The sequence below is a fragment of the Pseudorca crassidens genome, chromosome 11 (assembly GCF_039906515.1).
Source record: "Pseudorca crassidens isolate mPseCra1 chromosome 11, mPseCra1.hap1, whole genome shotgun sequence".
NCBI lineage: Eukaryota > Metazoa > Chordata > Mammalia > Artiodactyla > Delphinidae > Pseudorca > Pseudorca crassidens.
In genome coordinates, this window is record NC_090306.1 from 84,262,028 (window position 1) to 84,276,888 (window position 14,861).

General features: G+C 37.0%; 1 protein-coding gene across 16 annotated transcripts in view; it reads right to left on the reverse strand.

The window, feature by feature from the left end:
• ANKS1B (ankyrin repeat and sterile alpha motif domain containing 1B) overlaps positions 1–14,861 on the reverse strand; it is a 1,163,282-nt gene that overhangs the window by 476,484 nt on the left and 671,937 nt on the right. For 14 of the 16 annotated variants that reach the window (XM_067697640.1, XM_067697639.1, XM_067697638.1 and 11 more), the window contains exons 13-14: positions 11,699–12,288; positions 9,577–9,649 (exon numbers count right to left, since the gene is read on the reverse strand). In XM_067697640.1, the coding sequence (XP_067553741.1) occupies positions 9,577–9,649; positions 11,699–12,288 (663 nt within the window). The remainder of the gene's footprint in view (positions 1–9,576; positions 9,650–11,698; positions 12,289–14,861) is intronic. The other 2 variants (XM_067697637.1, XM_067697627.1) reach the window with 1 other exon arrangement.

Here is a 14,861-nt window from a genome sequence, read left to right on the forward strand (position 1 = left end):
ACAGGACGGGGTTAACGTAACAGCTGATTCAGGGGCTCTGGCTCACTCAGGCCGGGGAAAGGAAGGGTACGGAATGCTTGTCGAGCAATGCTTGTCGCTGCGGCGACCGAGGCCAGCACGACCTTGCACCAGCCTGAGGCACGCTGTGCGGAAGTTCTCCCAGGGAAGTCGTCCCTCGATCACGAGACCCTGGCAGTGGCGGGCTGCACAGGCTCCCAGGAGGGAAGGTGTGGACAGTGACCTCTGCTTGCACACAGGCTTCTTGGTGGCGGCAGCAGCAGCCTTATTATATACCATGCCCGTCTATGGGGTCCGTGCTGATAGCTGTGGCTTGCGCCCGTCTCTGGAGCTCCTTTAAGTGGCACTCTTCTTAATCCCCTCTCCTCGCGCACCAGGAAACAAAGACGCAAGAAAAAGTCTCTTGCCTCTTCGCCAGCTCCAGACTTTTTCCCCAACTGCCTCCCGACTAGCAGTGGCGCACTAGATCCCTTCAGGCTGTGTTCACGCAGCCAACCCCAGTCCTCTCCCGGGGACCGACCTCCGAAGCCCGAGCCTCAGCTCCCAGCCCCCGCCCGCCCTGGCGGATGAGCAGACAAGCCTCTCGGGCTGGTGAGTGCCGGTCGGCACCAATCCTCTGTGTGGGAATCTCTCCACTTTGCCCTCCGCACCCCTGTTGTTGTGCTCTCCTCCGTGGCTGCGAAGCTTCCCCGCTCTGCCACCCGCAGTCTCTGCCCACGAAGGGGCTTCTAGTGTGTGGAAACCTTTCCTCCTTCACCGCTCCCTCCCACTGGTGCGGGTCCAGTCCCTATTCTTTTGTCTTTGCATGTTCTTTTTTCTTTTGCCCTACCCAGGTATGTGGGGTGTTTTTTGCCTTTTGGGAGCTCTGAGGTCTTCTGCCAGCGTTCAGTAGGTGTTCTGTAGGGGTTGCTCCACATGTAGATGTATTTCTGATGTATTTGTGGGGAGGAAGGTGATCTCCATGTCTTACTCCTTCCACCATCTTGAAGCTCCTCGATAAGGTTTATTAAAAGAGCTGAGATGCTTCGTAGAAAGTCACTTTTGCATATAAAAACAAAGAACTTAAATATCTTACACACCTCTATCAATTAAAATATGCACTTATTACATTAATATATTTTAAAAGCAATGTAAATTGAGGATCTGGCAATATTCCTAGAAGAATCTAGTTGAAATACACATAGTTGAGATTTATTGATCATTTGTCCTTAAGAAATTAAGTGGAAAGTTTTAAAGAAGGACACTCTGCCAAAGAATAACCCATAAAACAAAAGATAAAAGCATGAGTCATACAATTATAGAGTTGGAAAAGATATAGTCCTACCATTTATTTTCAAATTAAGAAACTTAGGTCCATTGTGAGGTGTTATTTTCCAAGTCACACAGCAAGTTAGCTCAGTGGTGGGAGTAGTAATCAGATCAGAGCTCTCTTCCTCACTGACGGTGAACTTCACCAATGCAATTTTGTTTCACAGATTATAAAAATAAGGTAAAGCCATGATTGTTGTTAAATGAGAAGAAGCTGCAGAGAAATGTATATAGCTTGACCTCGTATTTTTAAAACATAAGCAACATCTACCTATCTATTATCTATCTATCATCTTTCTGTTTGTAATTGCATGAAAGAAACTGAAGAAAAGCACAAGTATATACTCCATGTTAACATTGGATATTCATAGGAGTGATAAAGCAAGGGGGTAAGAAGAAAAGTAAGAAAACAGAGTTTTATGAAATGGTAACATGAAAATGAAGATTGCAAAATTCTATCTATAAAATTATTAATACATAAAAATTGACTGTGCACATAGACAAAGGCTAGAAGGTCACTAGAATATGTACACAGACCAGGACATGGACAAAAGAAAAAAAATCATTTGATCGGGGTTGGGTTATGGATATATTAAAAATTTGTGTTGTTATTTAAAAATAGTTTTTGCAGTAACAAAAACTAAATCAAATGAATCCCCTTTCTGCAACCACTGAAACACACCTATTTTAACTTAGAACTAATAAAAAGACTTAATCACGTATTCAATAAGGTGTTCACTTGGCAAAATTTAATCACCACTGATGGCTATAACATTTATATGTTTTACATATAAGTGTTTATGTATATGTGGTTGCATATTTGTGACTGCATAAATTTCAATTTGTTTCCCATTTTATTTATTTACTAAATTGGCATATACTTTCTTCTAGTGAATGATGTAGACAATGAAAATATAAGTAACGTACACTCACTCTAAAAATTTAGGAGAGCAGAAAATAAAAATCACTGATAGTCTCACCCAGTGATATTCACAGTTAATTTTTTTGCATATGTCCTTCCAGATGTTTTTCATGCATGTGTATTAAAAAATGGGATATAATTTACTTGGTTATCTACTTTTTTCACTTAGTAGTATATTACGGCTATATTTCCATGGTAGTAAATATAGATACAATGTCATTTTTAATTAGCTATTTAACATTTCATCATAAGGAATTACAGTAACTCATTTTACAAATTTTCTATTAATGGTGATTTGGTTTGATTCTATTTCTTAAATGATCATAACCAATGCTGATATGAACATCTTTATATACACATATTTTGCTCTTGTCCTGTTGTTTCCTTAGGATACATTCATAAAAGTAATATTGCTGGGTACCACTGTTCTTAAATTTATATAACTCTCTAGAAGTTTATACTTAAGTATCAAAAATACTGGTAGATGAGAAGCCCTTTGTTACCAGAATAGTGTATCATAGAAACAACCAGTATAAGCTATGAAGTTTTTCTCATGGGTAAGTGACCCATGTTTATCACTTCATTCTTCATTGTATTTTGGGAAAACAAATTTGTATCTAAAAGTAATCATTATGATGATCCATAACTTATGAAGGCCTGTTGTCTATATTTCAAATTACTCCCAATTATTTTTACTTCCGACTGTCTTACAAGTATGAGGTTGTTAATGGTGGACTTTGTAAAATGCACTGACATTTATACAGAAGTCATGCAACTAGTATTTTTTAAGTGTCTATAAAGGAGACTCTTTGCACTGTTTTTCAGCTTAATGGTGAATGGGCAAGGGGCTATGGTCTAGGAAAAATATCAGCCATACCCTGAAGATACTCATAATATATTAGAAATAATGGGCCATTATCCATCCTTTGTTTCACTGGAAATTTTTTTAAGAGAAAAATGGATAGAAGGGACTTGAAAAAATGAGTTTTTAACAATTTGAGCTTCCCAGTGATAGAATACATTGTCTCTGGAAGTAGTGAGCAGATGTTGATTGATCATATACGAAAGATGTTATGGAAAGTATTTCAGTATAACTACAGTAGAAGATGCACTTGCTCACCTCTCTAGGCCTCTTCTAGAAGGTTAAATATTCCGTTGAATTGAAAAAGTTTACCAGTTCTAACTATTGATACATCATAGGCAAATATTAGGCCACAGAATAACACCCAACTATTTTATACTTAAGAGAAAACAAATTTCACATATGAATATTACTTGTAATTTCAAAACCAGAGAATCTCAGCCATATTTTAGTGATCAAAATCTTTATTATGTAGGTTATTTTAGTTTTTAATGACTATTTGGAATAGTCATTAAAAGATGTTAAATAAATTTTAGTGTCTATTGTGCTAAGGACACAATTGTTTGGTTGATTAAACACTATCTCTTGATAAAGATTAGTTAACTCATCATTAGTTAACTCATCTAGCCTAATGATTACTGTACCTCACACTGTTACATGGTTATTCTATTATTAAGGAGTTTCTTAGATTTAATCTATCTGAAAAAAAAACTAAGTTACTCAGTGAAGTGTTACATAAAATAATAATAAAAATTAATCCTCTCTTGATTTAGACAATAGTGTGCCTGTATGCTAACGTATGCCACTACCCACCTTCCCCAGTTGGTTCTATTAAAAATAGTGCTGTAAAAAGAAATAAAAATAAAAAATAAGTTATGCCTGTTGCAAAGCACTTCACAGAGAGGCTTTTATGTACCATTTAACAGTTCATGGAAAAAATATTACTGGAGGCAAGGAAAATTCTTCCTCTGAAAATAAGTGAAACCCAAATCATTATTAGCATATGCTTTCACTTTCGGGAGGTAGGAGATATTCAGGCTTGTGATTCATTTAAATATATGACCATGTGGCCTGTGCTTTGGGAGGGCTTTGGGGTTTAAGCTAAAGTCTTCCATACCAATAGTTAGGCTTTGCTAAGGGAAAGTGGTTGGTTTTACATGTAAACACCTCAGTTGGCTCCCCATAGTGCATATGCTCATGAATTGAACTAAAGAGAAAGAAGCAAAGGGCTGTCTGTTGTTCTTTATAGTAACATATTTTATTGAAAGGAGTATGAACTTCTGGAAGAAACAAAACTAGGTTTGAAGCAGTTGACTTTGACAAGTTACCCTTTCTTAGCCTTTCTTCATCTATAAAATGGGTATAATAATACCTCACCGAGTTATTTGGAGAAGTGAATGCTCACAGGAGTAAACTGCACAGCATCTGGCACACAGTAAGAATGGAATACAATTCAGCTTCTTTCCTCTTTGTCATTTCTCTAATAGGGCAACTCTAGGAAATTGTAAATACATTTTTTTAAAAAAGTTGTTCTCCTAGAGTTTGAGGAATGATATTCCCATCAGCAACCTTAGCAGGAGCACAGCTATCAGCTGCATTGATGGCAAAGAACCTCCGGATGCAGATCTGAACTGTGTGAGTAAATATCAGGGGCCTGGAAGCAACCAAAACATCAGGGAGGAGCAGCTTCTGGGGCTGTGGAGATGTCTGCCGTAGCCACTTAGAAACAGACTCTCTTTGGGGAAAGGATCATGTGAACTCTCTCTGTTCCTGTAGACCAGGGAGAAGGTGGAGCTTAGCTCAGGAGGAGAGAACACTTACTCTGCCTTAGCGAGTCCCTAAATTCCTAGAAACTCTCCATGGAAGGTCTCTATGGCTATAAGGAACCCTGCACTGTAACCTGGCCCTCAGACTCTTAGAGGAAGAGAAGCAAAAGCTTAGAAAGCAGGGCTCTGGATTATTGTTAACTGCTGCTTTCAGAGCTATGTATTCTCTTAAGCAAATAACTTAAGAGTTGCTTTATCTATCCAATATAGACAGTGTACTCTATGGTAAAATCCTTTACAAATACTTTATAATTAAAATTTAGATGAAATTCATACATTGGCAAAAGTAGATTTTTAAAAGATAAGACTCTAGAATATTTCTCTTTGAATACAATTCAATCTTAAGTATAAGGACAAAAATCCCAGCCTCAAAAAATACGTTTTAACTAAATACTATTTTCTATATTCAGGTACCTGAGATCAATCTAATATAGTCCATATACCTAAAGTCCTTGTAGCAGGAGATGAGTGAGGCCAGTTTAGAAATAGGAGGGTGTTTATAAGATTATCAGCCACCCCTGGACTGTAAAGTCTGGGCACTTGGTTACTTTGCATATTTGCTGTTGTGTAACAATAAGCAGATCCTGTGGAGCCAATTATTGCCTCCACTTTACTTAAGTGATTCTCAGTCTCATCAAGAAGATCATCAACTTGATTCTTGGAAAGTGTGACAACATGAAGTAGTTCCAATGAATATGGTAAATTTCCTAACATGAAAGTACTTCCTTGTGATACAAAGACAATGGTTAAGAAATAAAACTTCAAGAAAGACTCCACGTGAAAAAAACTTAGAATATGAAGAGTTATATCTTAACTACAGTTTTTACTGATCAAAAAGAAAGATTTCCCAAGTATCTTCCTGTGTGGTGTACACTCTAATTAGAAAGGTAAGTCATGCATACCTGGATAAGAAGGTAAGAGAATTTATATTTATTGATCACCTGCTATGTTTTAGGCTACAGTAGTACAATCGTATAATTTAACCTTGCAGGAGTCTTATGAGGTGGTTGTTAAAACTCTGAATTTATAGGGGAAGAAACTGAGATCAAAGAGGTCACAAAGCCACTGAGATGCAACATTGGGATCTGAAGCCAAATCTATCTAACCTTAAAATCTTTTCTCTGAAAAAATCCTATACATGGCTGTACACGATGACATAGAATGTATTATCATATCACATATGCAGCACCACCAAAGAGCAGGATGTTCTACATAATACGAGGTATTGATATAACTGAATCCTACTGCCAATGCCAATTTATCGGGCATTTAAGTCTGATTTCAAGTGGGAAACCAGACGTTATGTTTGTGAAAAACATCCATTAATATTAGACTGAGTGAGAACCTAAGGGACTGACCTAAAATAAATTCAGTAAATGTTATTTACTTTTATTTCTATCTTAGTCCTGGAGAGTTGGGGCTGCCAGATAAGCTTCAAACTACTGTATAATTGCTGAGGAACTTTTTTAAAAGAGAGAAAAATGATTTCTATGGGTGAAACTAGTTATACAATTCATAGAGACTGCTCAAACTTTGAGCTGGTTCATATTTTTAGGAATGAAGATGGAAGAGTTCCAACTCCCTTCCTGGTCCAATAAATATTTTGTTTACAAAAATACCTGAAATTGCAAATGCAAGCGCGGCGGGAGGAGGGCAAACAAAAACAATGAAACATAAGGGGCAACAGCATGGAAAATTTAATGCTGATCCTTGATCCATCATGTATCTCCACTGCTTATGATTTTAGTCTCCCAATCACCTTCTGAGGTTTTTAGCAACAAACATCATAAATGCTCATAGAACTATGCATCTGTGATGAAGCCAGTCGTAGTGCTTGGCTCAGTGGCCTTCCAAAACAAAACTGTAGATGCCGACAACACAATACTAGGTAAAGTACCATTGCCTCGTGCTCACTCTAAATTGACTTCCCATTGGTTTTACTGCACATGTCTTCCTCATTGTCAAGCAAAAAGAGAATACTCAGATTTCATTAAAATAATTTAGCACATTTAAATCAATGCATTCTAAAGGGACTTCCTTGGTGGCACAGTGGTTAAGAATCCACCTGCCAATGCAGGGGACACGGGTTTGATCCCTGGTCTGAGAAGATCCCACATGCCAAGAAGCAACTAAGCCTGTGCGCCACAACTCCTGAGCCTGCGCTCTAGAGTCTGTGAGCCACAACTACTGAGCGCGTGTACCACAACTACTGAAGCCCGCGCGCCTAGAGCCCGTGCTCCATAAGAGAAGCCACCGCAGTGAGAAGCCCGTGCACCGCAACAAAGAGTAGCTCCTGCTCGCCGCAACTAGAGAAAGCCAGTGCACAGCAACAAAGACCCAACGCAGCCAAAACGAACAAACAAACAAACATCTAGATTATCCTCTTCTCCTTGCCGGGGTAGCCTGGAGTTTTATGCTCTCTTTTAGTAATTACTCTTCTCTGGTACCATCTGACTGTCGGGCTTGTTATGACCTGCACTCTAACTGACACGCCACAATTCCAGGGAATACAGCAAATTTAACATGAAGGCTGTGAGACTAGCTGACATTGTAAAGTTCTTAAAAGAAGGGCTGATGTGTGGTTACCTTGATATGCCCACACTGTCTAAAACAGCATCTCCCTCATGATAGGGCAAGGGAGAGGTAAAATTTAATACATGTCTACATGTATCATACTCTACTTATATGCCATTGCATATGTCTCTACGACGATCCTACATTAATATCTCCATTTCTGTTGATGGGGAAACTGAGTGAGTTGCCGAAGATCAAGCAGCTAGTAAATAGCAGGACTGATATTTGAATTCACTTCTGTCTGACTTTTTATTCCACCATGCGATTTCCTGGCCACACTCAGTACCCAATACATTATTTGTGGAATGTCATCTTCACGGGGTTGTCTATCACTTCTCCAGTTCTGTCTAGTCTCGAGAGGGAAAAGCCTGCACCACTAAAGCTGTAATTCACAAATGGCCTAATGGCCAATTGGAATGCCACATGTTATGGTCAATCACTTAGTGCATAACTAGTGTGTAATTAAGAAGTGAAAATTAAGGCGCATACAGAACCAGTCTTTGTTAATAGTAATGATGCTTTGGGGACTGAGTCTTCATTTTCATTATCACTGTAGAAAAATAGTAAATAAAGGCAGTGGGTAGGATGGTGATCTGAGAGGTGAAACGAGGGTAATTTAAGGGAAAATAATCTGTGGATTTATTTATTATTAAAATGCCCTTCAAAGGCAATTTTGCCTGAGTGGCAATTTTAACATTTGTACTTATTTTCATTATAATAAAGTTTATGATATTTTCGCAATTCTATGGTACTATCTGAAGAATTTTACATTAGAATGTTCAATGTCACCTAAGTCTTCCAACAGAGAAGCATTAAATCTCTGCTTGAATATTCTCAGTAACGGGGAACTTACTATGATAAGAAAATACATTCTTACCTTCACATCAGTCAAAAATCTGCATTCCTACAGCTTTCTTGAAATTATCCTGTAAGCATATCTGAAAGAACTATATGGCAACATACATTCTTAGGCTAGTTCTCTGGATACTGGAAAAGTCCTCAATGTTTATCAGCATTTCTGTGTGAGAGAGCTAGCTACACATGCCATCAAGCTTGTGTCACTAAACAAATGCACACAATTTTGGTACTTTTTTTCATAATTTTTCAGTTTTTAAAATCTAAAACAAACACGTGTTTTAGAAAAAAAAAACTGTCTAGTTTTTAAAGAAATTATCACTTAATTAACATGGAGCCCAGCCATATTAGAACAATTTAAGTTCATACTTGTCCCAGCATAGGAGCAAGGAGTGGGGTGCTCCTGCAAGGGTATCATTTAGACCTGAATGTTCCCTTCATTGACTGCAACCCCAGATTTCAATGTCACTTCTTGTCTACTCAGGCCCAGTGCACCAGAAGAGAGCGCTTCTCCAACTTTCCTGTGCTTAACAGTCACTTAGAGTGCTGTTTAAAAGACTCTGGTGACTATCAAAGGGCCACAAGGACTGTAACTGTTTACCCTGTGATATATTTAGGCTTCTCTCCTGCAGACCTTAATCTTATCATCTCTACAGAAAAATCAACTATCACTACTAACTTCAAGTTTTAAATGACCTTCCACTCTTGAGCTTTAATTATAGGGAAGAAAACAATACCTTGTAAGGGTGATTGCAGAACCGACTATTTGTGAGACACGCTGCTAGGTATTCTGGGATACAAGAAGATGAATAACACACAGTTCTTGCCATACTGGAGCTTACAATTTAGGAGAAGTTGTTAATCAATTGGCCAGGATGAATGGGACGTTTCACGGAATGAGAAATAGTAGTGTGTTGTTACCATGTTCTAGAACATTTTGAATTGCTTCATACTTAGCTCTACATAAAGTTGGAATTTCATTAATGTTAACTGGCATAGTAAAATAGCACATGGGGAAAAATCTCTCAATTTGCTAAATCAGTATAATTGATGTTGTTTAGAGGTTATAGTTGTTTGATATGAATGGAAAAAAATAATTTGTAGCTACTATTGTTATGGTAAAACATGAAATTATCTATAGACTCCTATCATTTCATAGCTAGTTCTTGAGCACATTTATTCCTTACAACATAGAGGAGAGGTTTCCTTACTTGTGTTCTCACCATTAATTTCTTCAAGTTCGCTGTTAATTCCAACATCTATGGAACTCATTATTTTGTCAATCTGTGAGAAACAAAAACCATATAAAGGAATTATTACATTCACTTATAGTGTTGCACTTTTATTTATTTTTTATTTAAAAATTTTTAATTTATTTTTATTTTTTATACAAAATTTAAAGGTTAGTTTCCATTTACAGTGATTACAAAATATTGGCTATATTCCCTGTGTTGTACAATACATCCTTGAGCCTATCTTACAGCCAATAGTTTGTACCTCTTAATCCCCCACCCTATATTGCCCCTCTCCCCTGCCACTGGTAACCACTAGTTTGATTTCTATATCTGTACGTCTGCTTCTTTTTTGTTACAGTCACTAGTTTGTTATGTTTTTTAGATTCCATATATATGTGATATAATATAGTATTTGTCTCTCTCTGTCTGACTCATTTCACTTAGCATACAGCATTGCATTTTAAAATACTTTCATATGCCAGAAGCATATATGCTTTTTTTTCCCAGAAGCATATATTCTTGATATTATTACCATTGCAATTCAACAATTAAGAGACCGACAGAGAAGGGTTTAAAGGGAGGCAGACACCTTTTGAAATGCTTTTAGAAATACATATTATATTTCCCTTTCTTAAACTTTCAAAATCAGCTTGCCTTTTCTTTGTATTTCCTAAAATGAACTTTGTTTGGACCTACATGGGTCAGTAAGTTAGAAATTGTGTATTCTTTAAACTCAGATGGGGAAGGAGCTGAAGATAAATTCACGTGACGATGTCTACCCTCTCGGGCATACTTCCTCTTCTGTCTGAGAGCGTGCATCTCATCTGACCAGTGAAGCATGACCATTAGAACCAAGTTCTTGTTAAATGGTTTAACCAGACACAAGCTGATTTGTAGCATGTAATCACAAGAATCTAGGCATGGAGACAACCTGATGCTAAGAGGTAAGTTAAATGTTAATTAATCCTGCCTTGTTCCAAAAAGGATCTCCAGATGTTATTCACAGAGTTAATAAATATAAGAAATGGATAGATCTGAATAAACTATCAATCTACTACTATGGAATGTATAGGAAGATGTGACTGTCAGAGCTTTAGCTATTTATGGTTTAATCCCTCTCCTCATCATCCTAGCAACCTTAGGAAGACAGCAGGTTTCAGAAAGGACAGTGAGCATTACTTAAAGGTCCCATTTTGTTCACCCTGAAACAGGTGCAGAGAGATTAAGTGATTTTCTCTAACAGCTCAATTCAGAATGTCAATACCAGAACCATTTCCATTTCTAGTTCTCAGAATACTATAGTGACCTACTGTGCTTCAAAACCTAATCCAACCAGCACAATCTTCTGAGAGACAAAATGTGACATGTTAGAATGAAATGCCAAGGAAGAGTGTGGTCCATTCTTTGAAGAAATTCAAGAAAAAGCAAGAGACTTCATTACTTTATTATATAATAATGATGTCAGGGAAAAGGATGATATTTTATAACCTTACAAGGGCACTTGCTTTCTGAGTAATTCTATGAAATTAAAGACTTTGTCTTTAAGTAGAGCTTAAATTGGTGATACTGGACTATAACATATTTTTCTTTAATGTCTCTCTAATAGTTGTAAAGGGAAATATTAAGTAATTTGTGTTTTTTGTATGGTATTTGGAGAAAGGCCAGGACCATTCTGTTTATCATCAAGATTATAAAAGTCCTTCTGAAACTATAAGATACTTTAAAGAAGGGAGATGAGCTAACAAAGAGTTTAGCAAGTAACAAAATGATATGGAGCAACAAAAATACAAATATTTTTCTCAATTTGTCAGCTGCAGTGCTTGGTAGGACACAATGTGAACACTTTCTTGTACCTCATAGCTAGTTATTACTTCTGCTTGATATCAATTTCTATAGAAACAACAGATTTCCCCTCATGTGTTGTTTTCACACTCACTGTGAAATTATCATGTGACACCTCTGGAACCTTTCCCTTCCACTTGGAATTATATGTGTTTGTTAATTTTTTTTCCTTTGAGAGACTTAAAAAGCTGAAAATCCTTCTCCCAAAACCCCCTCGATGCTAAAGCATTAAAGGAATAATAAGAACAAATCTTACTTCTTCCCATTCGGAAGTGAAGGATGGCGTTCTTTCAGAATTCCCTTTAGAACTGTGATCAGCAGTTGAAGATTCAGTCCAGTTAACTCTTGATGTTTTTGCATTCGAAGGGTAGGCAATGAGATCAGAATCCGATTTAGAGACACTTTTTGATAAATGCATGTCGATCAGGGCTTTTGGCAATGACCTTATTCTTCCCAGGGTACAGGCTCTCTCCACAAATCCCCCCGTGTTCACAATCCACTGGTCCCCATTCCGGGATCCACTCCTAGTTGTTCTTGTGCCAACAATGGTATGGTTTTCGAGTTGGTTGCTTTTTTTGTGAAAAATTGTTCTACTGACTACTTTGGGTTTAATTTTCTTTACCAAAGGTTCTGAGTTATTTTCTATTGGAGTCTGCTTGAAAGGCAAAGGACTATTTGTCAAACTGACTTCATCTTTTCCTTCTTCACGTTCATCTCTTTTCCCATAGAGATGAAATGGATTTTCAGGGGACTCACATGCTGGAGAGGATCCATGGAGAAGGCCTGCAAATTGCCCAGGATCATATTCTTTTGGGGGATCATTGTCCTCCTCTTGAGAGAGATCATCTGCAAAAGGGAAAAAGAAGGTCAGGATGCTTGTTTATAAAGGACTCTGAAAGCCCTGATACAACTTGTGCAATGTCCAGACATTTGATTTGTTGCTACACAGTGATATCCTCACTTTATGAAATACCCATGAGGCTACAGTGCCACGTATAAAATGAATGTGTGTGTGTGTGTGTGTGTGTGTGTGTGTGTGTGTTTGTGTGTGTATGAACCAGATCTTCCTGAATTACTTTAGGGTGCATTTCAAAGGTATGAATCGGGTATTAATTGAGTAATTGCCCACCCTTCTCCTTTGTCCCCAGGGAATATGTTTTACATTGGATAAAATCAGGTTTTCTTAAAATGGGACACCCACGTTCAAACTCTTGGAGTAAATGAATCATTGTGCAGTAGGACATCAGGCAGGTAAATCAAGATCATATATAATGACATTCCTTTGCCCTTCTGCCAGGAAATAAATTCAAAACGAAAATCTTGAAAAGAAGTATAATTAGGAGTAATTTAAGGCTAATAATCCGGACGTGTTACTTCAAATATAAAATTAAGATTAATTCTATACAGATTATATGATTTAGACAAAAAGGATTTGTTCAGGCTTAAACATAGGCAAACAATGCAATATCACTAAAAATTGAGTGTCTTTTACAAGAAACTGATGTTGAGCTACTAACGTAAAGCTATCTTTCTTTCTTCTATGATAGCATTAGTTATTTTTCAATTTCTTTAGATCTTTGAAAATGTAATGCAGAAAAGAAACAAAAGATGATAATTTTTATTCTTTATAATTTTTTCTAAGATAAAACATAAACATTTGCTGAGATTTAAAATATACCATGCCTTTTTTTAATGACCTAATTTGTCTTTTAAAGACACACTGTGTAAAAACCTGGCCAAAGAAATTAGCAAAGGAAGTCAGTTTACTTTTTTGATTGGTCACTTTAATATTCAGCTAAATCAATGAATTTGGTAAAGTTGCAGGATACAAAATTAATGCACAGAAATCTCTTGCATTCCTATACACTAATGATGAAAAATATGTAAGAGAAATTAAGGAAACACTCCTATTTACCACTGCAACAAAAAGAATAAAACTACCTACAAATAAACCTACCTAAGGAGACAAAAGACCTGTATGCAGAAAACTATAAGACACTGATGAAAGAAATTAAAGATGATACAAACAGATGGAGAGATATACCATGTTCTTGGATTGGAAGAATCAATATTGTGAAAATGAATATACTACCCAAAGCAATCTACAGATTCAATACAATCCCTATCAAATTACCAATGGCATTTTTTACAGAACTAGAACAAAAAATCTTAAAATTTGTATGGAGACACAAAAGAACCCGAACAGCCAAAATGATCTTGAGGGAAAAAAACGGAGCTGGAGGAATCAGACTCCCTGACTTAGACTATACTACAAAGCTACAGTAATCAGGACAGTATGGTACTGGCACAAAAACAGAAATATAGATCAATGGAACAGGATAGAAAGCCCAGAGATAAACCCATGCACCTATGGTCAGCTAATCTACGACAAAGGAGGCAAGGATATACAATGGAAAAAGGACAGTCTCTTCAATAAGTGGTGCTGGGAAAACTGGACAGCTACATGTAAAAGAATGAAATTAGAACACTCCCTAGCACCATACACAAAAATAAACTCAAAATGGATTAGAGACCTAAGACTGGACACTATAAAACTCTTAGAGGAAAACATAGGAAGAACACTCTTTGACATAAATCACAGCAAGATCTTTTTTGATCTACCTCCTAGAGTAATGGAAATAAAAACAAAAATAAACAAATGAGACTTAATGAAACTTAAAAGCTTTTGCACAGCAAAGGAAACTACAAACAAGAGGAAAAGACAATCCTCAGAATGGGAGAAAATATTTGCAAATGAATCAACGGACAAAGGATTAATCTCCAAAATATATAAACAACTCATGCAGCTCAATATTAAAAAAACAAACAACCCAATCCAAAAGTGGGCAGAAGACCTAAATAGACATTTCTCCAAAGAAGACATACAGATGGCCAAGAAGCACATGAAAAGCTGCTCAACATCACTAATCATTAGAGAAATGCAAATCAAAACTACAATGAGGTATCACCTCGCACCAGTTAGAATGGGCATCATCAGAAAATCTACAAACAACAAATGCTGGAGAGGGTGTGGAGAAAAGAGAACCCTCTTGCACTGTTGGTAGGAATGTAAATTGATACAGCCAGTATGGAGAACAGTATGGAGTTCCTTAAAACACTAAAAATAGAATTACCATACGACCCAGCAATCCCACTACTGGGCATATACCCAAAGAAAACCATAATTCAAAAGGACACATGCATCCCAATGTTCATTGCAGCACTATTTACAACAGCCAGGATATGGAAGCAACCTAAATGCCCATCGACAGACGAATGGATAAAGAAGATGTAGTACATATATACAATGGAATATTGCTCAGCCTTAAAAAGGAATGAAATTGGGTCATTTGTAGAGATGTGGATGGATCTAGAGACTGTCATACAGAGTGAAGTAAGTCAGAAAGAGAAAAACAAAT